Raw genomic sequence first — 26607 nt, 5'->3', positions numbered from 1 at the left:
CACCTTCTCTTATTTTGAAAAGGTAACAGGAAGTAACATATAAGTAGTAGCTAGCTTCCCGTCACTTTGATGACAAGTCTGCGCGGTTGACAGTTTGACTGATTTGGTTTCCATCCAATAATAATGAAGCTTAATGAACGACAGCCTATTAGAATCTGTGTACTCTTTGATAACATCCCCGCCCATTATCAACGTGTCGACACTGTCGTAAAGCACCTGGTCACTGTTGCAAAATGCTCAACGTGTCCACTTTTCTGAACAGAGTACGAAAAGGGGCACGACAGTTAGCCATCTAGCATGCTAGGTAGTTGCTGTGCCACATACTGGTGTTTAAATTAAGATGTTATCGTGCGTAAGTGTGTAAATAGTTGTGTGTCTGTGTCAGTAGGTGTGGGTGCTGGTCATGTGTGTGTAGGTGATGTAAATGTGAGAACTGATGGAGTCCAACAGGACGGTTCTGGTGACCGGAGGATCTGGATTTATGTGAGTTAATGTAAACATTTTACATTGTAAACGGTGACCGTGTTAACTAGTGACAGGAGTGTTCAGTGTAAACGGTGACAGGTGTGTTCAGTGTAAACGGTGACCATGTAAACTGGTGACAGGAGTGCTCAGTGTAAATGGTGACCGTGTTAACTGGTGACAGGAGTGTTCAGTGTAAACGGTGACAGGTGTGTTCAGTGTAAACGGTGACCATGTAAACTGGTGACAGGAGTGCTCAGTGTAAACTGGTGACAGGAGTGTTCAGTGTAAACGGTGACCGTGCTAACTGGTGGCAGGAGTGTTCAGTGTAAATGGTGACCGTGTTAACTAGTGACAGGAGTGTTCAGTGTAAACGGTGACATGTGTGTTCAGTGTAAACGGTGACCATGTAAACTGGTGACAGGAGTGCTCAGTGTAAATGGTGACCGTGTTAACTGGTGACAAGAGTGTTCAGTGTAAACGGTGACAGGTGTGTTCAGTGTGTTCAGTGTAAACGGTGACCATGTAAACTGGTGACAGGAGTGTTCAGTGTAAATGGTGACCGTGTTAACTGGTGACAGGAGTGTTCAGTGTAAACGGTGACAGGTGTGTTCAGTGTAAACGGTGACCATGTAAACTGGTGACAGGAGTGCTCAGTGTAAACTGGTGACAGGAGTGTTCAGTGTAAACGGTGACCGTGCTAACTGGTGGCAGGAGTGTTCAGTGTAAACGGTGACAGGTGTGTTCAGTGTAAACGGTGACCATGTAAACTGGTGACAGGAGTGCTCAGTGTAAACTGGTGACAGGAGTGTTCAGTGTAAACGGTGACCGTGCTAACTGGTGGCAGGAGTGTTCAGTGTAAATGGTGACCGTGTAAACTGGTGACAGGAGTGTTCAGTGTAAATGGTGACCGTGTAAACTGGTGACAGGAGTGTTCAGTGTTAACTGGTGACAGGAGTGTTCAGTGTAAACGGTGACCGTGTAAACTGGTGACAGGACTCAGGAGTGTTCAGTGTAAACGGTGACCGTGTTAACTGGTGACAGGAGTGTTCAGTGTTAACTGGTGACAGGAGTGTTCAGTGTAAACGGTGACCGTGTAAACTGGTGACAGGACTCAGGAGTGTTCAGTGTAAACGGTGACCGTGTTAACTGGTGACAGGAGTGTTCAGTGTAAACGGTGACCGTGTTAACTGGTGACAGGAGTGTTCAGTGTAAACGGTGACCGTGTTAATTGGTGATATGATTCTATATAAATCAAACGATATTAGCATTTCATGATAAAAAAGTGAAAAATAATATTTCCTAAACACAAGTTTATTATTTACAAACATGTCTCATCTTAGCATCCTTTTTAACTAATTAGTTAATTTGTGTGTGTTTCTGTTTAGCGGCTCTCACCTGGTGTGTTCACTGGTCCTCAAACATACTGACTGGAGGATCATTAACCTGGATACTGTGAGTTGTGTGTGTGTGTGTGTGTGTGTGTGTGTGTGTGTGTGTGTGTGTGTGTGTGTGTGTGTGTGTGTGTGTGTGTGTGTGTGTGTGTGTGTGTGTGTGTGTGTGTGTGTGTGTGTGTGTGTGTGTGTGTGTGTGTGTGTGTGTGTGTGTGTGTGTGTGTGTGTGTGTGTGTGTGTGTGTGTGTGTGTGTGTGTGTGTACTCTTACCTGGCAGGTGTACCTGTCAGCGTACAGAGCCCTCCAGGTGGTGGGGGAGGCCTGACGGGGAAGGGTGAGGTTGTGTTCGTGTGTGTGTGATCAGGTGCGCGCGTGTGTGATCAGGTGCGCGCGTGTGTGTGATCAGGTGCGCGTACCTGTGTGTGTCTCTGTCAGCTGGATTACTGCTGCAGTAGGAGGAGTCTGCAGGCTGTGGAGGACCGATCGAACTACTCGTTGATCAGGGTGAGAAACTCTTTAAATTGTTAAATTTTATTTAAACTGTGACATGATAACAAAAATATCAGACGGTTCTATCATTCAAATTTGAATCATATTTCCTCTCCAGGGGGACATCTGTAACCCTCAGCTGGTGAATCACATCTTCAACACAGAAAACATCGACGTGGTTTTTCACCTGGCGGCAAAAACTCACGTTGGTAAGAAACCGTTTTCGTTCATGAATGAATGATAATTCACGTGTGAGATCAGGTGAAAACTTTAATATCATCATGTTTGAATTGTCCAATCAGAGTCGTCGTTTGAGTCTCCGTCATGTTTCCACCGGGTGAACGTTGAAGGAACGCAAGTTTTACTGTCGGCCGCTTGTCAGGCTCCTCACACGCTGCACCGCTTCATCTACATCAGCACAGATGAGGTGTACGGGGCGGGGCCAGGACAGGTTAACACACCTCCACTTCATCACCTATGAAACATGGACTTAGTCTCAGTGACGTCATCATCGTGGAAGTTTTCTCTTCCTCATTGGCTTCATTCTTCATTTTCGCTGCTTGTGTTTTTTTGACACAATGCAGTTAAGGATTGTGGGAGATGAACCGGTGTGTTTTGTCTGCAGGGCCTCGATGAGACGAGTCCACTGAGGCCAAACAACCCGTACGCTGCGACCAAAGCTGCTGCAGAGACACACGTCTTGTCCTACTGGGACACACACAGGGTACACACACACACACTTCTGCAGCTCCAGGTATGTTTTTTTTCGTGGGGTTGGCTGATGGGTACAGGAGGGTGGTGCCCCGGTATTCAACGATCGCAGCGCTAACAACTGCACTCGCCAATTCTGTACCTGAACTGCAAGCTACAGCCCTGTGAGAGCAGCTATTGGCTGGTGGAAATTTGCATTTACCTTCCCGTCCGTCTTTGTAAATAATATTTTTCCTGTTTTGCATTTTTGTGGCACTTTTTTTTTTTTCACCGCATGTTTGGAGGCCGGCTAAAGCAGAATAACACCATCACTGCATTCTACAACAGTTCCTTTTTTTCCCCCGCTTTTTTAGGGGGTGCAGCACACACACACACACACACACACACACACACACACACACACACACACACACACACACTGTAAACGGAAGGGGTTAGGTTTACAGCCTGATGAATAACTGATTGAAGTCAGTCTGTTTGCATTTGTTTGTTTGTAGTTTCCTGTCATCATCACCAGGAGCAACAACGTGTACGGACCGCGGCAATATACTGAGAAGGTAGAAAACTATAAACACAACGCTGTGGACGATGTGAATTAACATCATGAGATCCAACATGGCTGACCAGCCCTTTTAATCTTCTTTGTGTTCAGGTCATCCCGAGGTTTCTCTCTCTCTTACGCAACAACAGGAAGTGGTACGTCTGTTAAAGCTTTTATTTTGGTGTATTTCTAATCCAGCTCTTCAGATTAAAACTCTCTCGTCTTCAGCACCATCCAGGGAACGCTCCCGAAATCTCGCCACTTCCTGTTTGTGGCCGACGCCGTCGATGCCTTGCTGCTGCTTCTGGAGAAAGGCATTGTGGGAGAAGTCTACAATGTAGGAACCAGTTTTGAGATTCCCATCACGCACTTGGCCAGGGAGCTCATTAAGACGGTGGGTTACCACGCTGTAGTTCATCAAGACAGACTGTAGGGGGCGTTTCTTAATGAAAAAGCTCTGTGTGTGTTCAGGTGAAGAATGTTCCGGACTCTCAAGTGAAGGACTGGCTGGAGTTTGTACCTGACAGGTGAGCACACAATAAATCACATCACACCTGTTACACACATTGGACATGCACACACCTGAAGCTCACTTTGACCTCTGCAGGCCGGTATTGGAGCTCAGGTATCCCATCACCTGTGACAAACTGAAGCAGCTCGGCTGGAGGGAGAAGGTCACATGGACAGAGGGCATCAGACACACAGGTACATACACAGGTGTACACACATCCTGGTGTAAATCAGCCGTTTCCTGACTGACATGTTTTTAATCCCTGAGTTTTGTCCCACAGTGAAATGGTATCAGGACAACCCAGACTTCTGGTGGAACACAGAAGAGGACCAACGGCCAATCACAGAAGAGTTTCAACATGTGATGGACACGAGTGGGCTCTGCAGCTCGACTGACAGGATTCAGACCTGATGAGATACACAAATCATCGAAGACTGCGACAGTGTGCGCTGATTGAAGATGTTCATTAATGTCATGGTCATAATGAGGTTTTCAGGGGTCTTAGTACTGATTCCTGCACTGGTTAGTGATGATAGAAGTCATTCATTCCATGAAGATATGAAGGTGTATTTGAAAGCACAAACATTTCAGGTCAACTTTAATTTATTTTGAACACCACAACGTGTAAAGAGAGATCGTCTCACTTCTGTGTCAGATATATATTTTTCTAAATGTTTGACCAAAAATTAACAGATTCAAACCATTCAATAAACTGAAAAAAGAACCACAGAGAGCTGTCAGACTGTTTGTGCTGCACGCAAACACACAAGAAAACACTTAACACCACAGAAGAAGAATCACAAACAGGGTAGACGTTTTCAGATCAAACTTTATTTGTGGTCAATCAGAAGCACAGTCGCCGTGTTCTTCGTGCGGTGTCGTCTACGTGCACGGCTGCAGCTAAACTAATACAGGAAGCAGAAACTACTTAAAGGCTGCTGTGGGGTGGGGGGGGGGGGGGGCAGGGCTGACCAATCAGGAGCAGAGAAACTGCGGCCAAATTCCATTTCTTTCACTCATCTTTGATTTATTAAAAAACATAAAGCTGCTGAAAGGAGCACAGATTTTGGATCACCTGCATTAAAACCGTCCTCCAGGTGTTCGCTGGCTCCTGATTGGTCGGACTGTCCCACCTGACACTCACCTGAAAATATCGAGCTCACGAGAACACAGCGATAGAAGCACAGCTCAGTCTGTGTGTTTATAAGACTTCAAGACGTTTATATCCGGGAGGGCTAAATAAAAGCAAAGAATCTGATTGGACAGAACCTTTTTTTTTTTTTTAACTTCATGTTTTTATTGTATTTTTTATAAAACTGTCATACGAGCGTTTTATTAGTTTTTAATCCAAACCTTGGCATTTTGGTGGAAAAGTCAAATTCAGTACTCAGATTAAAGATGGCGGCTTGTTAGAGAGGTTACCTGTCAGACAGGTGATCTGATTATTTAAAGGTAACATGTGCATGCCGACACGTCTTCAACATGTCATCAAAACACACCGTCTGTTTACACTTTAACCAGTTTAACTAGTGAGAATTAAGTCCAGTAACACAGACTGACAGATGATTTATGTTTTATAATAAGTGTCAGCAGCTCTGTGTGTGTGGTTGTGTGTGTGTCAGCAGCTCAAACCTCACACTTCTGGTGTGTAATGTGTGTGTAGTTTTTGACATATTGAAGAGAGCGTGTACACACGTTGGGTTATTAAGAGAGAGCTCACACTACCCCAGAAAAAATAGAAATGTACACTTAGCCCAACACTCAGTGTCTATGTCTCTTTGTAAAATATCTTCTTTTATTACAGCGTAGAAAAATAAATTTAGCACAAACAACCGTTAAAACTACACAAGAGTCTCTCAACTCTGACACACACACACACACACACACACACACACACACACACACACACACACACACACACACACACACACACACACACACACACACACACACACACACACACACACACACACACACACACACACACACACACACACACACACACACACACACACACACACACACACACACACACACACACACACACACACACACACACACACACACACACACACACACACACACACACACACACACACACACACTTTAAGTCTTTCTGATGCAGCATTGGGAGCGTACCACCATTTTAATGTTCACCAATTTACACAGACGTGTTACCATGGAGACACCGTGAGTGTGTCTGTTGCCATATTAACGTTTATTTTACGTTGTCTGCTGGAATTTAAGGCATTGGAGGATTTTTTAAAAGATTCAAAATTAAAGTGCTGAATTTCTGCACAAGACTCTTTAATTAAAAAAAAGGATTCAAAGTTCCGATGGGGGGGACCAGACTCAGAAGCCCCCAGCTGACCAGCTGAGTGCCTCTTTATTGGAGCGTTCCCTTGGTAAACAGAGATTGACCTCTCTGGGACCTCAGAGGATGGCTCTGACTGATTTGCAGTTCAGAGTTCATGGAGTTCTTGGACTCTCTGGGTGGGGTCCTGGTAAGGTTCTGCTGAGGACCCTATAGTTCTTCTTGGGCAAAAACCCAAGCATTGTTTTGTCATTGGACTTCTGTGCTAGTCATGGATTGGCCATAACTGACATGTTTGAAAATAGGGATGTTGGTTGGTGTACTTGGGACCAGAACACCCTCGTCCAAAGATCCATGACTGAATTTGTGGTTGTTTCATCAGACCCGTGACCATATGGTCTTGGACACTAAGATGACGAGAGAAGGTCAGCTGATCACTGCCTGGTGGTGAGTTGGATCAGATAGACAGTCCTAGTAAACTTAATTGTGTAGTGCGGGTGAAGTGGGACCGTCAGGCCCCTGTCCAAGAGGTCTACCATCCTCATGTCCGGAAGAATTTCTTGTGCATCCAGGAGGAGGTTGGGACAGGAGTGTAAGTGATGCCTGCTCAAAGCCTTCATTGGCCTTACATTTTGAAAGCGGCTGCTAGAAGACCGTTGCCTGATCATGGGAGCAACCTCAGAACCCGTTGGTGTCCACCAGCGGTGAAGGAAGCCGGCTTGCCCAGGTGTCTCTGGAAGCAGCCGGCAGGTATTCAGCAGCTCTGAGGGATGCGGCTTCTATGGTTGCAGAAGCAACAACCAGGGTTTGGGAGTTCTGGGAGACTATGGAAAAGGACTTTCAGTTGGCCTGAAGGAAGTTCTGGTAAAACAATTAGATGGCCAAAGAGAGGAATGCAAGGTTTGCCCAAGACTGTTAACAGGGGTGGAGAAGTGCTGACCTGGACTAGAGGTATTGTTGGGTGGTGGAAGGACTACTTTGAGGAACTACTTAACCCAACAAACACGTCCTCCGCAGGGGAGGCAGAGTGTGGAGATCTGGGGGAAGCCTTACCTTTAACATTAGCAAAGGTCACTGATGAGACTACAGACCACAGACAAGTGACCGACATGGTGAGAAGGGAGCTGAGCCTGTAGGCACAGTTTTTGATTAACTGGTTTCTTTCCAGCCCTCATCTATAATCATGTGCTACGGGTAATGACTGAAAGAAGAGCTTTTACACTGCAGGTCACACCTACTCATTCACAACACTGATGGTAGAGGCTGCTGTGTAAAGAGTCCATCAGAAGCACATAATCCCATTCACACACGTCCATACGCTGCTGACCAAGATCACAGATAAAGGCTGCTGAAATGAGTTTCCTCTGCTGCGTAGTTTGAGTTCAACCTCAGAGAAAGTGTCAGGAGCTTCGACATTTAAAAGGGACGCCTCCCTTTTGGAGTTTTCTTTTCCAGGCATGCCCAACTAGGAAAGAGATCCTGTGTAAACCAAGAGCTCTCTGGAGGGATCATATATCTGGTCTAGTCTGGGAACGCCTCAGAATCCCACCAAGAGGAGCTGGAAACCGTAGCTGGGTAGAGGGAGAGTGTGGGTTCATTTACTTCACCTGTTGCCACCGCAACCCCAACCTCGCAAGAGGAAGAAAATGGAGGTATGGAGCCATGATGATTTCATGATTAAAAGAAGCTGTTGTTATTAAACGTAACAGCTGTGATGATTAAATAACTTAAGTTTTTATTCACATTAAAAGCACACACACAGCTAATACATGCTAACAACAGCATACTAACAAGCTCACAGTGAACATGTTAGTATTAGCTAGTGGTAGTGCTTACAGACCAGGCTAACGGTTAGCATTCGATGAGTAGGTTTTTACATACATAGAGAACTTAATCCAACAATAAATAGTCTTAAGAAAGGTAGAGTTGCATATATTGGTGTCTGACACACACACACACACACACACACACACACACACACACACACACACACACACACACACACACACACACACACACACACACACACACACACACACACACACACACACACACACACACACACACACACACACACACACACACACACACACACACACACACACACACACACACACACACACACACACACACACACACACACACACACACACACACACACACGTCCAAAGAAAAAAAAAAAAAGTGTCTCTCCACCTTAGTTTCAGTACACACCTGTCTCCTCACGATGGACGACATCAGTCTGATGTTTGATATTAAAAAGTTATTAAATTAAAAGTTATAAAAATTAACGCTCTGTGACATAAAGAGTTTAAAAAAGGTTTGAAATCTCTGTCACAGCGAACATAGTTAGCATGTTCTGTTTTCCTTTGAAACAGGAATCGTGGGCGGGACTTCTAAAGATTGATTGGCATTTCAAGCAGCCAATAGCTGTGAATGTGAACGTTCACACTCTGACCTAGCTGTTAGCGCGTTAACGAGTTTGTTATGTCTAAAATGATGATGATTATCAAGCTCATAATTCAGCAAAACCCCTCAGAGACGCAGAGTTTATCTGGGAGAAAAAGGTGGTCAACTTAAATATTCTGTCGTCATGGAAACTACTCCCAAAATCCTTCATTGATTGTCATCAGCAATTTAACCGTCCTCCTTTAAACTGACCAGTGACAGGTGAGACAAAACAGAGTCTGTGCAGAAATCATTATGAATCATAATCAGAAATCAGTGGACAGGTGTGTTTAATTCAAACCGTCTCTGATCAGAGGACAGGTGTGTTTAATTCAAACCGTCTCTGATCAGTGGACAGGGACTCGTAGAGTGGGACAACAGAGATAATTAATCTAATTAATATCTATACGATGCTCACAGCCTGAAGGTTAAACCAAAGCCATGATGCTATGCTACATGCTACAACAACGATTATCTGAACATTTTATGGGGAAAATGAGCTTCAACACCGGTCCCTAAACGCAGCATCATCAACACCGGCCCCTCAACGCAGCATCTTCAACACCGGTCCCTAAACGCAGCATCATCAACACCGGCCCCTCAACGCAGCATCTTCAACACCGGTCCCTAAACACAGCATCATCAACACCGCCCCCTCAATGCAGCATCATCAACACCGGCCCCTAAATGCAGTATCATCAACACCGCTCCATAAACGCAGCATCTTCAACACCGGTCCCTAAACGCAGCATCGTCTTTTCAGTGATCGTAAACAGATGTGATGACGTGGTGAACAGATTTGATGACGTGATGAACAGACGTGATTATGTGATGAACAGATTTGATGAAGTGATGAACAGATTTGATGACATGGTGAATCAAGCGATGGGTAAGGTGTAAAGACTGATTTTAGGGAAACTCTTCATGTGACTCTCCAGGATAGAGTGAGCGACAACAGTTTGAACTCTTGACTTTGGATTTGTCTTTGAATCCAGAGTTTGTTGTTTGAGGAGAAAACGAGTGGATCTCTGCAGAGCAACGAGTCACCGAGTCGCTCCAACAGACACGGAGAAATCATTTCAACGTACTGCCGCCATTACACGTTTGGTTTTTGGTTCAACCATCGGCGACAATTTGCTCTGAGAAACCAACAGTGAGCGCAAACAGCCGTCACGTGACATTAAGGAAGTTTATTTAAAGAACTCATGTTCACAAAAAGCATTAAACCACTGCTGTTCTATTGGATCACAGGGAGTCTTTTATTAGATACACCTCTACAAAGGCTTTCCTGTTTGTATCACAGTAATCTGTGGTTTCAGTGGTCAAATGATCTTTGAAGACGATCGGATCCGTCTTGAGTTCACAACTTTTCACTTTCTTGGTCTCACTTTTTGTTTAGATTTGTTTTTTGTGCCAAGGTTTGATTTAGTCCAGGTCCAGTTTGTTTCCTTCCCGATAGAAATAAGAACACATTTGAACTCAAACAGGACGGTAAACACTTTTCTAGTCACAGTTGGCTGATAGTTGAAGGTGTTATAGTAACAAACACAAACAGAGAAAGAGTTGAGATTCTTAAAGGCACAGTACAGAAAATAATGACGTGTGTTTAGTTTGTTAGCTTCATGTTCATCATCAATCTTTTCTTTAGTGTCTCTAAAATCACAAAACTAAACCTTTTTCTGTTTCTGCGCTCAGATTGTGTACTTAAATTCAAATCATATTCACACGTGTCCCAGCTTGGACGTCTGGTCTCTGTGTTCGATTTATAAAAGTGCTGGGCCGCGGTTTTCCTCGTGGCCGTGCATTACAAAGATGATGGGACATTCACAGGATCAAAAACTCAGAGTTAAACAATGGATTTGTTTCACAGCTGATCTGAAAATGAACCTTAAAGAACAGCTGAAGTTTAATTTGACAGGTTATTACTCTTTAAACACTAACCAATCAGAGAAAAGCTTCTGTTAGTGGGAGTCTAACATGATCGCCTGAGTGAACAGAATCAAATATTTAAAGACTTCCATGAAGAAATAAAGGCGTGATTGTACAGAGAGATGAAGGAGGGTTCTATAAATACTTTAATAACATGCAGGTGAGCTCTTGATGTGGAGGAGACACTGACAGAGAGGAGGACAGGTGAGGTGAGGAAAGGAGACCTGGACAGGTGAGTTTAGTTTCCCCACCAGTCGACTGTCGAGTGTGTGTAGCTTCCTCCGTATCCATCGCTGGTGTAGAAGTTACTGAAACCACCTGCAGCGAGAAAACAAGAAATAGAAATATTCAACTAGAACCGTTTGATCTATTTAATGAAGGACTCTGGAACGCTTCTGAAGACGTTTGACTGGAAAGAACTCAACAGAACACCTTCGGCCGAGTACTGACCTTCAGGCTCAATGAAAAACTAAGTTAGGCTTTATTTATAATATATTTAGATATATTATATAGAGTTGATTATTTGAATGAGTTACTGAGGCTGGTTTAGAATCATGTGAGTATTCTCTGACAGACCGTTGATGATAGAGTTTAAAAAGGGGAAAAAAATCCTTCAATGTATGGAAATAACAGTGGGCCTCATGTCCCTGTAGGACACCTGCATCAACTGTTCATACACATTTAATGTTAGAGAATTGTATTTGACTGTCACCTGAAGCTCTGTTTCATCTTCACTGTGCAAACATTAATATTTATTAATCAGTTATTAATTAATTAGTCACCCTCCAGATGATCGCTCAGACACCCACCTCCTCCGAAGCCTCGGTTTCCTCCGTGTCCGGCCTGGTTCCGACCTCCTCGTCCTCCGAACCCTCCGGCGTTTCCACCTGCAGCCGTCTGACGGTAATCACGAGCTCCAAACCCGCCAGAGAACCTGAAGACAAAATTAATATTAAATAAACCAGAGTACAGGGTTAAACCTTTAAATATGACTGATATATACTGTCAGTGTCTACCTCTTAGAGCGCCCCCTGTTGCTGCTCTTATGTTGGTGCTCATAAGCCAGACTCTCCAGCCACGAGGGCACTTCCTGTTTGGCCTCCACCAGGATGTCTAGCAGGTCCTTGGTGATGTTTCCGTTTTTATCGTTAAAGAAAGACGTGGCCAGGCCTTCGTGTTGTGAATAAATGTTAGAATGATTCTATTAAATGATTATTATTATAATTTATACAATGATTTTATGACATGTCTGTTACCCAGGTTTCCAACTCGTCCCGTTCGTCCGATTCGATGGACGTATTCCTCGATGTCACTGGGCAGGTCGAAGTTGATCACGTGTTTGACGTTAGAGATGTCCAGACCTCGAGCCGCTACCTGGACACGGATAAAAACACACAAACAGAAACACACACAGATGAAATATATTTTTCTTTAAAATATGCAAACAAAAAACAAAATAGTGAAACAAGTAAATGAGGTAAATCAAAGATTATTAAATGTAACGTAGTTATGTTCTGTACCTGAACACCCTCACCTTTAAGCCTGTATATGTAAGGTGTGTAAGTATAGATTTAAGTCAGTAGTCATGTATTAGTGACTGACCGCTGTGGCGACGAGGATGGGACATTTTCCTGATCTGAACTGACTCAGTGCCTCCTCACGGTCTCTCTGGGAGCGATCGCCATGGATACTGGTGCAGGCATAACCCTCTCGGTACAGGAAGTCCTCCAGGGCGTCAGCACCTTTCTTGGTTTCCACAAACACCAGAGTGAGAGAGTCCTTACCTGAGGGAGCGAAAGAAAACCCACCTGAGGTCAGAGTTACAGGTGAGGGGTGGAGTCTGAGTGCCTCTGCAGAGATTTCTTCTTTATTTGTGTTTAAATAAAGTTACCCTGAGCATAGAGCTCATCTCTTTCAGTTACAGTTCTGGACAATGAATGGTGCAGAGAGAAAAGGGGCGGGCTTATATAGAGTTTTCAGTCCTTGTGTTTCCTGTTTGACTGGGATACAGGAAGTGTAAGGCGTGTCAATCAAAACTGATGTTTAAAGAGTGCTATGCTGTACGATATGATAGATACTTAATTGAGAGAAACTGTTCATGTAGTTAAACATTTCATGAACACACTGTTACAGCTTCTGTGTGTGTGTGTGTGTTTGCAGCGGGTTCATTTGAACTGACTGATGATTAATGTTGTGAATGTAGTGTGTGTTAGTATGATACACAGAGATATCATGCACTTTAGCTAACAACAACAACATGTTTGCACAAACTTAAAGGGATACTTCACTGGTTAAAACATGAATCTGTATTGCATTTTTTGTGTCCATAAGGTTTAGGTAACTTTTAAAGGCTTAAAATTTAAAAATAAATGCACAAATGACATGCTTTCATCCTTTGTTTTGAGGACATAGTCTAAAATTTATATTTATTATACATTTTTAGAGAATAATTGGGGTATTTAGGCAAAAATGTCTAAGTGGTGTAACCGTTGAAACTTCGTACCAAAGAATTAAACTTCCTTTAAAAAGGTTAAATTTTCATATAACACCCTATGAACTAGCCTGGCATAATCTTACAATAGAACTGTTCAATATTAAATAAAAGTAATGGAACATCATTGTTCTTATTATTATAATTATTTTAGGGAAATCGTGTCACCCAGTCAAGTACCAAATTGTCGACATGGTGTAACCACCATTGAAGGAGCCATTTTGTTAATATATTCATCATATCATGTGACAAGAAATGATATCACAAAGAAGAACCCCTGATGGTCCTAACTGCTGCACACCATGTTTAGCAACTCTCTTTAAAACATGAGATAATTTGACATTTTAAGGGCGTGGTCCGGTATGTCAAATGGTATGACCTCAGAAAAGCATTAACAATTTATGATAATTATAAAAATTTGTATTGACTTCGAAAATTAGATTTGAAATGTTCACACCAGGAAATGTGCTTACATAGGTCTCAATGATAATGCCTGTCAAATTTGATTTGACGTGGAAATGTCAAATGGTGTAACCGATTACACTATTTTTTGACTTTTATGACAAGCCTTTCTGTTAGAGGCCACTTTTGTCAAATATCAGTATTTTTTTTATGTTGAATAAAGTGGTGATTCATCCACAGCCTTATTATCAAGGGTCTAGGACAAAATGCCCTGGCATTTTGTAAATGTTTAGCTTCAAATTGCATATTTGTGTTCCATTTACTTACATTTATAGAGGTGCACTATGTAGTTTTGGTAGAGAAATTTTAAAGTTGGAGAAATTTACAGATTATGTGGTATATGTCCATCGTAACTCTAAACACAAACTGTCCTCAGATGAAATTTTGGTCCCTGTAACACTGTTTGAAGATAAAATGCTACTGGAGAAGTTATGGTGGGGGGCCCGCCACAGTGAAAGCGTAACTCTCCTGGTAAGTTTATATCTCCAAACAGTGTTCCAGGGACCCATTTTTTACTTTGAATAAAGTTTGTGTATTCAGTTCAGAAAATATATCCAAGAATTGTTTCACTTCTCCAACTTTCAAATGTCACCACCAAATCTACATAGTGCACCTTTAAACACGTATAATCTAATATATGTATGTATGCTGTAATATTGGCACCAGTAGTTGCATTTTAGATGTGTCGGCTATTAGGGGCCATGTGGTAGGGTAGGTAGTATCAGCATGTCACTACCTGGAGCTTGCTTGCCAAAGTCTGGTACTATAGAAGGTGGCAATGCTGTTTGGGCTGTGATGGCCATGATGTAAAGAAGGAGAGATGTAAAGTGTTGCCTGTGGGTATGTTATCCTTTGATTAGGGCACAAGTACCTAGAGCTTATTCCAAATACTGAAGAAATGAATTCCCCCTGAAGATTTTGGTCAGATGTTGTAATTTACTTAAAATATGAATTAATTAAGGATGCACCGATCCTGACTAAGACAGCTAGATCAGGTATCAGTAAGAATTTGCCGATCTATGAGACCCATCCAAAAGGCCAATCTATTCACTTCAGTTTTATACTATTCTGTGTTTAAGACAAATGTGCTACATTACTGTCATCAGCGTACTGGTATTCTGTGCACTGTGGTAGATGGAGCAAACTGAAATGGAGGAAGCTAACAACAATTTCTTCAAGGAACAATGGCTTTTGACTGTAGAAGCAGTATGGTCAGTTGGTGTAACTGGTTTGCGTCAATTGGTGTAACCAGTATTTCTTGTAAAAAATATAATAAAACACAGGACAATTAAAGTGGAATAAAAGTCGTCCTCTATTGCAGTGAAATAACATGTTTTTTAACAATTTTTACATAATTTGCCAAAAATTAATTAGAAAACAGAGGTGTTTACAGCTTTGTGCCCTGCTCAGTATTGAAAAAGGGCATAACTTATAAATTTAGGGATAATCCTAATAAAATCTATTTTCTTGTGCTATTTTAAAATTAAGTAATTAAAATCATGAGTACGCTTGCATATACTCTAGATGTATAAAATAATCAATATTCTTAATTTTTCAGTGGTTACACCACTTGACATTTTTAGGTCCATTTTACCTTTTGAAAAAAAAAAGGTTTAAATGTCATTTTAAAAAACACAAAACCAACATGAATACAAACCTTACATTTTAATGAACCTGATGCATGCTTTCAAATTGTGTTTTTAACAGATTTTTGAATTGGTCATCTGAACAACCCTTATTTGTCACTGACCCATTGACATTGGGTCATATATGTAGTAGAAATGTGAAATAAATATTGAAGTTGGCGCTTTCGTGACCGAGAAAAGGCAGAAAGTGTCTTTTTGGCTCATGTGGATGAAAGACAAAAACTCCCACCAAGGGCGGGTAGAAAACACGAGGAACTAGAGATTAAGTTTCACTCCCTCTAACCATAGCAGCCTCTGATGACGCAAAATTAAAATTTTTGCTTCATCGGAGGCTCCTTTTGCAGATAAGAATTACAAAGATTTGCCATCTCAGGGGAAAATGAGGGCGGGATGCACGACCATTCAAAAATTCTACCAGGTGTCTAATGATACAAAGCTTAATGAAAATGGGTGAAATATCCCTGTAAGAATACAGAAACATGAGTAAGAAATCAGAAAATAATCAGAAACAGCAGCTATGATGGGCAGACATTAAATCATAAATATCCTGATTATCAGTTATGAATCTACAAACACACTGAATCAGAGTCAGGCCAACAGAAAGAAATCATAAAAACATCAAATATAAGAACAGAGCAGGCAGGTGTGATGTCAGCCGAACACATCCAGACTGTGAACAACAAAATAAAACACAAAATAACTGAAAAAAATAATCCTGAGTTACACAGCAGGCAGAATAAATATTACATCAATTTGATGTGGAGGCTTACCCGGCTTCTCCACGTTGTCCGCAGAACTTTCCTGAACCTCGCTGGGGATAACTTTGATAAAATCACCAACACCACAAAGTCAAACAGAGGTCACGAACAGAACCATGGTTTTATGAACCCTGAATTACAGTTCTTCCCGCTGAATAACCTCAATCACACACAAACATAGGTCAAGTATTTAAATCCACAAAGTGCTTTCGTAATAACGTCAAACTATGAGTGTCAGAGTCTTCAATACAACGAAAAAACTATGAGTGTCAGAGTTTTCAATACAACCACCGACACCACAACGACAAACTACGTGTGTTAGAGTCTTCAATACAACGACAAACTACGAGAGTCAGAGTCTTCAAAAAAACATCAAACTACGAGTGTCAGAGTTTTCAATACAACCACCGACACCACAACGACAAACTACGTGTGTCAGAGTCTTCAATACAACGACAAACTACGAGAGTCAGAGTCTTCAAAACAACCACAGACACCACAACGTCAAACTACGAGTGTCAGAGTCTTCAAAACAACCACAGACATCACAACGTCAAACTACGAGTGCCAGAGTCTTCAATACAACGTCAAACTACGAGTGTCAGAGTCTTCAAAACAACCACCGACATCACAACGTCAAACTACGAGTGTCAGAGTCTTCAAAACAACCACGGACACTACAACGTGTAACTACGAGTGTCAAAGGCTTCAATACAACCACCAACACCACAACGTCTAACTACAAGTGTCAGAGTCTTCAAAACAACCACTGACACCACAACATCAAACTACGAGTATCAGAGTCTTCAATACAACGTCAAACTACGAGTGTCAGAGTCTTCCAAATAACCACAGACACCATATCGTCAAACTACGAGTGTCAGAGTCTTCAATACAACAACAAACTACGAGAGTCAGAGCCTTCAAAACAACCACCGACACCACAACGTCAAACTACGAGTGTCAGAGGCTTCAAAACAACCACCGACACCACAACATCAAATTACGAGTGTAAGAGTCTTCAAAACAACCACCAACATCACAACGACAAACTACGAGTGTCAGATTCTTCAAAACAACCACCAACATCACAACGTCAAATAACGAGTGTCAGAGTCTACAATATAACATCAAACTGAGTGTCAGAGTCTTCAAAACAACGTCAAACTACGAGTGTCAGAGTCTTCAATACAACGTCAAACTACGAGTGTCAGAGTCTTCAAAACAACCACCGACACCAAAATGTCAAACTACGAGTGTCAGAGTCTTCAATACAACGACAAACTACGAGAGTCAGAGTCTTCAAAACAACCACAGACACCACAACGTCAAACTACCAGTGTCAGAGTCTTCAATACAACGTCAAACTACGAGTGTCAGAGTCTTCAAAACAACCACCGACACTACAACGTCTAACTATGAGTGTCAAACGCTTCAATACAACCACCAACACCACAACGTCAAACTACGAGTGTCAGAGTCTTCAAAACAACGTCAAACTACGAGTGTCAGAGTCTTCAATACAACGTCAAACTACGAGTGTCAGAGTCTTCAAAACAACCACTGACACCACAACGTCAAACTATGAGTGTCAGAGTCTTCAAAACAACCACTGACACCACAACGTCAAACTATGAGTGTCAGAGTCTTCAAAACAACCACCAACACCATATAGTCAAACTACGAGTGTCAGAGTCTTCAATACAACGACAAACTATGAGTGTCAGAGACTTCAAAACAACCATCGACATCACAACGACAAACTACAAGTGTCAAAGTCTTCAAAACAACCACCGACACCACAACCACAAACTACGAGTGTCAGAATCTTCAAAACAACCACCGACACCACAATGTCAAACTACGAGCGTCAGAGTCTTCAAAACAACCACCGACATCACAACGTCAAACTACGAGTGTCAGAGTCTTCAATGAAACCGACACCACAACGTCAAACTATGAGTGTCAGAGGCTTCAAAACAACCACCAACAGCACAACGTCAAACTACAAGTGTCAGAGTCTTCAATGAAACCACCGACATCACAACGTCAAACTACGAGTGTCAGAGGCTTCAAAACAACCACCGACACCACAACGTCAAACTACTAGTGTCAGATTCTTCAAAACAACAACGACAAACTACGAGTGTCAGAGTCTTCAATGAAACCACGGACACCACAACATCAAACTACGAGTGTCAGAGTCTTCGATACAACGTCAAACTACAAGTGTCAGTCTTCAAAACAACGTCAAACTACAAGTGTCAGAGGCTTCAAAACAACCACCAACACCACAACATCAAACTACGAGTGTCAGAGGTTTACATATCCTGATTCAATTTGATTCCACAGGTTATAAAACCTTTCCCGGCAAACAAAAACATACACCTTGTTACTTTAATCATTTATACTGTCGACAAGGATAGAAGCTTTTTAAAGATATCCTTAACCAGAAACTGCCGCCAGAGAGAGAAAGAGAGAGCGAGAGAGAGAGCGCGAGAGAGGCAGAAACATTATTAATGATTATTAATTTTTAAGTAATGAAAATAAATGACCCATCATTGTGTGTTGTTGCCGTGGTTACAAACAGGTATCATTATGTTAGATTTTTTTAACTACAATCATATCAAAGTTAATATTCTGGTCTCATGACGCACGCACGCACGCGCTGGTGTGTCTCTCTCTCTTACCTGTAGCACTGAGCAGGTCGAGCAGGAAGGACCTCTTGTCACTCTCCTCCACCCACACCACCTTCTGAGTGATGTTCTCCGAGGTGGAGCCCACTCGGCCCACGGCCAGGAAGATGTAGTCCTCCAGGAAGTCTCGGGCCAGGATCTGAGGAGGGACACATTCGGAGATTACTGTGACGTGAACGTTTCAATGTTCCATCAACATGTTGAACATGTGTGTACCTGTATCTCTTTGGGGAAGGTAGCACTGAACATCATGGTCTGTCTGCTGCCTTTATGTGGCATGGTGTCTTGCTCTACGATACGTCTGATCTGAGGTTCAAAGCCCATGTCCAACATCCGGTCTGCCTCGTCCAGGACCAGGTAACTTCAGAGAAACACACAAAATCAACAAGAGATTCAAGACCTTTACTTTGTTGGATCCTGCTCAATCTGTGTGTGTGTGTGTGTGTGTGTGTCTCACTTGCAGTAGTCCAGTCCTATCTTCCCCCTCTCCATCATGTCCACCAGGCGTCCTGGTGTGGCCACCAGCAAGTGGCAGCCTCGCTCTAGCTCTCTGATCTGCTGCCCTATATCTGCTCCTCCATACACGACACAGGGACGCACTCTGGACCGGTACGAGAACTACACACAGAGAAACATCACTCAGTGTTTAAATAGTATCGTGTGAGTTAGTGAGTGTGTGTGTGTGTGTGTGTGTGTATGTGTGTGTACCTTCCTGGCCTCGTCGTAGATCTGCAGAGCGAGCTCTCTGGTCGGAGCGAGCACCAGTGAGATCGGGAACTGTTTACGACGCCCAAACTTCCCGTTCTCCTGTAACATAAAACATCATCAATAAAAAACAACATCAACTATCTAATTAATGCAGCTAATTATAGTTTCATAAAGGTGAGTGTACACCTGAGCCCTAACCTGTCCCGAGGTCTTGGCTGCGTTCAGAGCCTCTCCTGGTCCGTGGGTGTAGATCTGACTCAGAATAGGGAGCAGGAATGCTGCAGTCTTTCCAGAACCTTCAGAGTAAGACACAAACTTACTAATGACTCCTCCTTTAATAACTGCCTGTGTGTTGTCATGGAAACCAGGTGCAGGTGAAGCACGCACCTGTCTGAGCGCAGGCCATCAGGTCTCTCTTCGATTTGACGATAGGAATGGCATATTTCTGAACCGGTGTAGGTCTGGTGTAACGAGTCAGAGCGATGTTCCCCATAATGATCTCCCCCATGTCCACATCCTGGAACTGAATAGAAATATATGAATCTAACACTGATGAAATATAGAGATATGAACTTAACACTGTTTCAATAGAAATATATTCATCTCACACTCTCGATGTGGTGAGGACAGTTGTGTCCCGTTGCTTCCACAGGAATGTCGTCATATTTCTCGAAGTTGATGCCGGTATTGCTGCCAGAGAACAGCTCGCTGCGTAGAGGAAGAGGAAGAAGACAAACATGTAAACCATCAGAAAACAAAGACCTGTGACACCATCAAAACCAGTGACACAATTAAGACCAGTATAACCATTAAAACCTTTGTAACTTACTGTTCGAGCCGTTCGTTTCGTGGAGTCGGTTTGGACCAGTCTCCTTCATCTCTGACCTCCTCCACCCAGCGACTGTTTCCCCCTCCTCCTCCTCCAAACCCCCCGTGATCGAACCTGAGTACACACACACACGTTTGTAGCTTCTACAAATGACATCATTTTTCCTAAGTAGTAGAAAACATTTTTTCTTGAAGTCATTCACTTACAGCGCTCTCTCTCTCGCTCTCACACACACAGCTCTCTTTCTCACACACCAACGCACGCACGCCGCACGCACACATAGATAAACCTGATCACTCACAAGACACACACACACACACACACACACACTCACAGCTCTCTCTCTCACACACACACAGCTCTCTCTCTCTCTCACAACACACACAAACACAGCTCACCTCCCTCTGTTGGTGTTTCCTCTGTCGTTATAAAAAGCTGATTTCCCTCTGTTGTTGCTAAAGCTGGTGTAAGCGTCCTTGTTGGTGTTCCATCCACCTGCATCTGTGAACACACACACACACGCACGCACGCACACACGCACACCATCAAAAGGTATGGAAATGCTGCATCCATGTGTTTAAATAAACCTTTCATACATTTTAATTTGTTTTGTAGTTGTTTCCGACCTTTGTTCTCGTACGCTGTGAAGCCCATTGGCTGTGCTGCATTGATGGGGTTGAAGGCTCCGCCCCTGTTGCCACGGAAGCCTCCTCCGATGCTGCCACGGACCCGCTCCATGCGAGGTGGGCCACGGCTAAACGAGTTCCCAGCCATCATGCAGTTGTCATGGTAACCATTCACAAAGTTGTTTCGGCCGCCGTCCCAGCCATCTGCCAAACAATGGGATGAGACTTACAGGTGTGTTTATGTTAACTCACAGGTGTGTGTATGTTTACTCACAGGTGTGTTTATGTTAACTCACAGGTGTGTGTATGTATGTTTACTCACAGGTGTGTATGTTAACTTACAGGTGTGTTTATGTTTACTCACAGGTATTTATGTTAACTCAGAGGTGTGTTTATATTTACTCACAGGTGTGTTTATGTTAACTCACAGGTGTGTGTATGTTAACTCACAGGTGTGTTTATGTTGACTCACATGTGTGTTTGTGTTAACTCACAGGTGTGTGTATGTTTACTCACAGGTGTGTTTATGTTAACTCACAGGTGTGTATGTTAACTTACAGGTGTGTTTATGTTTACTCACAGGTATTTATGTTAACTCAGAGGTGTGTTTATATTTACTCACAGGTGTGTTTATGTTAACTCACAGGTGTGTGTATGTTAACTCACAGGTGTGTTTGTGTTGACTCACATGTGTGTTTGTGTTGACTCACATGTGTGTTTATGTTGACTCACAGGTGTGTTTATGTTAACTTACAGGTGTGTGTATATGAACTGAAAGGTGTGTTTATTTTGGCAGGATAGTCATAATAAATATATGAAGGCTCTACGACACCCTCGAGCTGCCTACTACTCCTCCCTAATCGAGGAAAACAAAAGCAATCCTAGATACCTTTTCAGCACTGTAGCCAGGCTGACAGAGAGTCATAGCTCCATTGAGCATTGCATTCCTTTAGCTCTCAGCAGGGAGAAAGTGGTAGCTAATCAGCTGTGTGACTTTTGAGGAGTTTTTAACAGTTTATTTGAGGAGTTTCAGTTAGGATTTAGAATCCACCATAGCACTGCACTAGTTAAAGTTACAAATGTTCTACTTCTAGCTTCAGACAGGGGACTTCTCTCTGTGCTCGTCTTGTTAGATCTTAGTGCTGCTTTTGACACCATTGACCATCAAATCCTATCATACAGACTGGAACATTTACTTGGAATTACAGGGACTGCTTTAAATTAGTTTGAATCCTACTTACCAGACCAATCTCAGTTTGTACATGTTAATGATAAGTCCTCTATGCACCCCAAAGTTAGCCATGGGTGCCACAAGGTTCAGTGCTTGGACCGATTCTCTTTACATTATATATACTTCCTCTGGGAAATATTATGAGGAAACATTCCATACAGTTTCATTGTTATGCAGATGATACTCAGCTTTATGTATCAATGAAGCCTGATGGCACCAGTCAGTTATGTAAACTAGAAACATGCAGGTGTGTTTATATGAACTTACAGGTGTGTTTAAATGAACTTACAGGTGGGGGTGGGGGCGATGGTGTATCCGCCCTGTCGTCCTGCAGCGAAGGCGTTTCCTACTGGACAGATAGACATGTTTCAGAGTTTTATGTGTACAGGTACAGGTGATAAAGATACCCTGTGGAGTTTTAGGAAGTCATGTCTCCTCTCTATTTCGATCATGCACAGCGAGCACATCATGCAGGTGAGCCTCTACCAGGCAGCGTGTGCAGAGACCTGAACGAAGATGCTCTCGCCGCCAACATGAACATGAACGTCAATAAATAAACTAAATGAATGATGTAAATAAAGCTAAATGAAACCCGATCATGACTGTCGGCTAACTCTGCTCTTGTAAAAGACAGAAAACTCCACAGGACAGCTTTAGACTTTGGCTACACACCATTTTTAGATGGGTCGCTGTTCCTCAAGTGTGGAGGAATGTATCGGCCTGCAGACAGAGAGACACATGTCATGTGTGTCTGTGTGTGTATGTCCATGAGACAACATTCAGTCTACTTACGGTTTATTCCTCCACCTGAAGCGTCCGCTGCACTCAAGTCCAGGACAGCCAACTGCACAAACAAACAAACACACAGTGAGGATCTATAACAGTGAACAGCAGTAGTATCTTACCTCAGTATCTTATTGATAATCAGTCAATAAGAGACTGAAACACCTGGGGTCATCAGAAGATTCAAAGTGATGTAACGTACAGTTTGATAGTTCGAACATGAGTGTGAAACATGTTAAACACAGCAGGTGTGTTTGTAATGATACAATCTTTTATTTGAACGGTGGGTGCTAAAGGGTTAGGGTTTCTTCACAAGTGTGAGGGAGACAAAGGACACGGTTAAGAAGAGAGGAGGAACTTTTACAAACGTTAACATTTGTGCAATTCAACCAGTGTGCAAGCGTTTGCACGCAGTCTTTGATCATTATATAACAATAACCCAATATTGGGTGTCTAAGGCTGTGTCCGAAATCACTCACTCATTCACTAAACACTGAGTTTAATGTAGTGGACCAGGGGTGCCCAAACAGTCGATCGCGATCGACAGGTAGATCGCTGACTGATTTTCAGTCGATCGCGAGATGTTTAGTCAATATAAAATACAATTGTAAAATAGAAAAGTGATTTCAATTTCATCTCATTGCACTGTTTCCCACACACGATACCTGTGTTGGGAGCCCAAGTATACTTCCGACCTGTTTGTATTTAATTTTTCATTTATTCATGAAATTGCTGCGTGCATGAGAGAGCGAGCGGGGGAGCGAGAGAGAGAGAGAGAGAGAGAGAGAGAGAGAGAGAGAGAGAGAGAGAGAGAGAGAGAGAGAGAGAGAGAGAGAGCGCGCGAGAGAGAGAGTGCAGGCATGCGCAAGGACGTGCAGGTAAAACCGGGGGGGTAAATGTTTTACAAAAAAGTCATATATAGAAACTATGCTACGAGTATTAAGCGCATTTGATGTAGCTGCAGCTACTTTTCTCTGCTCCTCTCTGCTGTCATGACTGTGAGCATCGCGGGGCACACCAACATACAGCGCAAACGCACACACATATATACACACACACACACACACACTTGCACTGGAGCGCCAGCCACCACGCGAACCTTTTTCCTTTTTACTTTTAGTGCTACAGCACACAGTTGATCCGTGATCCGTACTGACCGAGGCGGGAACACACGTGACCCGGTCAAACGGTCGGTTGGACTTTACTCCGTTCACTCTCACCGTGTCTGCAGCTAATTTAACAAAAGCAACATCATCTCACAGCAGCCTGCTGTAGTCTGTGAACATCTCCACACAGATTAAAGTTGTTTGTTGTAAACAAAATTAAGGGAAAAACATGTGTGATATAAATACAAACGTAATATTAAAATGTAGCCTACCCTAAAATAAGAGTTTTAAAAAAAGTATGTCGATATTGCATTATTTTTTACAGAGCTCTCATTTATTATATCTGATATTATTTTCTGTTTGTTGTTTGAGTATTAAATGCGTTTGTAGGCTGTCGGTAAAGGCTATGGCTCACTATGTGGACTGGTAGATCTCGGCAGACTGGCAACTTTAAAAGTAGATCTTGGTTCAAAAAAGGTTGGGCACCCCTGTAGTGGACTATATCGTGCACTCACTCAGCAAAATTCAAAAACACTTCGGACACTACTCACCGGCCGCTGACAGCGACGTCATTGTTGTCGCGCAACTAAAACGTGCAACTTAACAACAGCAGAGGATCAATAATAACGGTAAATAACGGCATGAACTTCAGTGATAACTTAAATTGTTCACTAAACATTTACAAATAATAAATACATTGAAAATATTGAATTTGAGATATAATTAAATATATATCAGACAAAAGGTAATTTAAATGGTCACAGACTCTGGTCTCTCGTCTGTCATCATCATTACGAGTCAAACGCCACATTGAGTTGACTATAGGGTATGACCACTCTCACTTTTTCAGAATTCAGACAGCACTAGAAAATGGCGTGTCCACTATATTGTGCACTATATGGTGAATAGGGAGTGATTTCGGACACAGCCTAGGACTTCTTTATGTGTGGTAGTGGTAACAAACAGGTATCAATTAGATTGATCATCATCATCACCACCACCACCACCACCACCATCATCATCATCATCACTACCATCACCATTATCACCAGATACCTAACCCTATCATCAGAGGAGCCCATACAGTACTCTACTGTTACCATGTTATTTTTATTACTATTATTATTATTATTATTATTATTATTGTTGTTGTATATTTTGGAGCAACTGTAACCATCGAATTTTCCTCTGGGATTAATAAAGTATTTCTGATTCTGATGTGTACACTATAACACGAGCTCTTCATTCATTTTTACTGGGATACTTTGAGCTATTAAAGTGCATCTGATTCTACGCAGAGGTTTTATAATGTGATATTTAAAGCTGAACACACAGGTTTCATAATGTGATGTTTAAAGTACTCCTGATGTTGCATAGACAGGTTATATTGTCATATTGTGAAGCTAAAGATGCTAACATGTCTCCACGCTCATCTGCAGGCCAGTGTACCATCACGCTGCCTTCACGTGCCGTCAGAATAATCGGATAAATTAGGAACTGTGGGAGTTCACATGAAAGCTCTTAAACTCGGGACAACTCGGAACCTCTCGGGATTGTATGAGAACACGTTGGTTACTAAATTACGGAGTTAAAAGAAATTACGTCATCAGAAGTATAACTGAGTAAATGAATTACGGAACAAGAATCACATTCAGTCTTCGTAACATCCCGCTGTAACTATTGGTTACCGTAAATAAAAAGTGACCTAAATAAACTCTCAGTTAAAAGTTAATTTAATTCAAAGCGTCCATGTTGTTCCCACCAAAACAACCTAAGCACACCTGAGCACACCGACGTCACATCAACATCTCTCAGGCCCCAAGACTCCGAGGAGCACGTGAACGCAGCACACAAGCGCACCACCGCTAGCTAGCAGGATAGCGTCCCGTTAGCGCTAAGCTAGCCGGTAAGCTAACGTTATAACAACTCTCCTCAGCTGACGCAGCAACAACACACAAAAACGTGACGTAAGGCTCACCTGCTGCTCGAGACCGTGGAGATGTTCGACGGCCACATGACTCATAACGAGAGAGTACGGAGGAAAAATGATGTCGTTGAAGAAGGAGCTCTTTGTTCACCAGTGATGTTAGCTCTGCGCTGCGCGGGGCCGTTACCGTGGTGACGTCAGATGACCGTTAGTTTGTTAAATTAACGGTTAACGGAACTTAACGGAACTCGGGTCAATGCAGCGTGACGTTTTATTCCTGTTTTAACCAGTCTATGGTTTTAACTGCAAGGCTGCTGGCTTCGTGTAAACTCGGCTGATGTCGGCTCAATCTTCAGCTGTCACGAGCCACACGAACACATCACCAATACATCAAAACATCCGGTTACGGCAAAATAAAAGTCTATCTCAACCAATATTTACAGTCTACGATCACAAAAAAATCCTGAATATCGGAATGAATCAAACTGCACATATTTGTATTGTTTCTGAAAACATAGAAACTATTTCCAATTCCGTCTGATCAA

General features: G+C 42.6%; 2 protein-coding genes across 11 annotated transcripts; one reads left to right on the top strand and one right to left on the bottom strand.

Moving 5' to 3' along the window:
• Positions 1–222: 222 nt before the first annotated feature.
• On the top strand, positions 223–4837 carry LOC109996564 (dTDP-D-glucose 4,6-dehydratase). 2 transcript variants are annotated; one of them, XM_065951761.1, is made up of 13 exons: positions 242–304; positions 389–483; positions 1851–1917; positions 2292–2360; positions 2464–2554; positions 2648–2796; positions 2971–3099; positions 3554–3613; positions 3709–3752; positions 3826–3991; positions 4069–4124; positions 4205–4302; positions 4389–4837. In XM_065951761.1, the coding sequence occupies exons 2-13, from the start codon at positions 437–439 to the stop codon at positions 4517–4519; spliced, it is 1107 nt and encodes a 368-aa protein (XP_065807833.1). In that variant the 5' UTR covers positions 242–304; positions 389–436; the 3' UTR covers positions 4520–4837. The 2 variants fall into 2 exon arrangements, with proteins under 2 accessions (XP_065807834.1, XP_065807833.1); XM_065951762.1 differs by having other exon boundaries at positions 223–483; positions 2971–3069.
• A 6090-nt stretch (positions 4838–10927) lies between these two features.
• LOC109996557 (ATP-dependent RNA helicase DDX3X) lies at positions 10928–26443 on the bottom strand. Of its 9 annotated transcripts, none has more exons than XM_065951754.1 (20): positions 26114–26443; positions 23039–23090; positions 22919–22966; positions 22536–22595; positions 21016–21219; positions 20788–20890; positions 20390–20503; positions 20169–20268; positions 19948–20083; positions 19759–19856; positions 19561–19659; positions 19310–19470; positions 19069–19213; positions 18847–18991; positions 16169–16219; positions 12402–12607; positions 12056–12173; positions 11816–11969; positions 11609–11733; positions 10928–11117 (listed from the first exon to the last, which is right to left on the bottom strand). In XM_065951754.1, the coding sequence occupies exons 1-20, from the start codon at positions 26156–26158 to the stop codon at positions 11038–11040; spliced, it is 2244 nt and encodes a 747-aa protein (XP_065807826.1). In that variant the 5' UTR covers positions 26159–26443; the 3' UTR covers positions 10928–11037. The 9 variants fall into 9 exon arrangements, with proteins under 9 accessions (XP_065807826.1, XP_065807827.1, XP_020506394.1 ...); XM_065951755.1 differs by having other exon boundaries at positions 22536–22592; XM_020650738.3 differs by having other exon boundaries at positions 12402–12583; positions 26114–26442.
• Between the last annotated feature and the right edge of the window lie 164 nt (positions 26444–26607).

This window comes from Labrus bergylta, chromosome 24 (genome assembly GCF_963930695.1).
Source record: "Labrus bergylta chromosome 24, fLabBer1.1, whole genome shotgun sequence".
Lineage (NCBI taxonomy): Eukaryota > Metazoa > Chordata > Actinopteri > Labriformes > Labridae > Labrus > Labrus bergylta.
Note: the sequence above shows the minus strand (reverse complement) of the source record. Positions and strands in the feature narration are given on the sequence as shown.

Coding starts and splice junctions, on each gene's coding strand:
- LOC109996564 (XM_065951761.1), top strand. CDS start 437: ATGGAGTCCAACAGGACGGTTCTGGTGACCGGAGGATCTGGATTTAT. Junction 1,918..2,291: donor GGATCATTAACCTGGATACT/GTGAGTTGTGTG, acceptor TGTCTCTGTCAG/CTGGATTACTGCTGCAGTAG. Junction 2,555..2,647: donor GGCGGCAAAAACTCACGTTG/GTAAGAAACCGT, acceptor TTGTCCAATCAG/AGTCGTCGTTTGAGTCTCCG.
- LOC109996557 (XM_065951754.1), bottom strand. CDS start 26,158: ATGAGTCATGTGGCCGTCGAACATCTCCACGGTCTCGAGCAGCAG. Junction 22,967..23,038: donor TTCAGGTGGAGGAATAAACC/GTAAGTAGACTG, acceptor CTCTGTCTGCAG/GCCGATACATTCCTCCACAC. Junction 22,596..22,918: donor CAGCGACCCATCTAAAAATG/GTGTGTAGCCAA, acceptor CTATCTGTCCAG/TAGGAAACGCCTTCGCTGCA.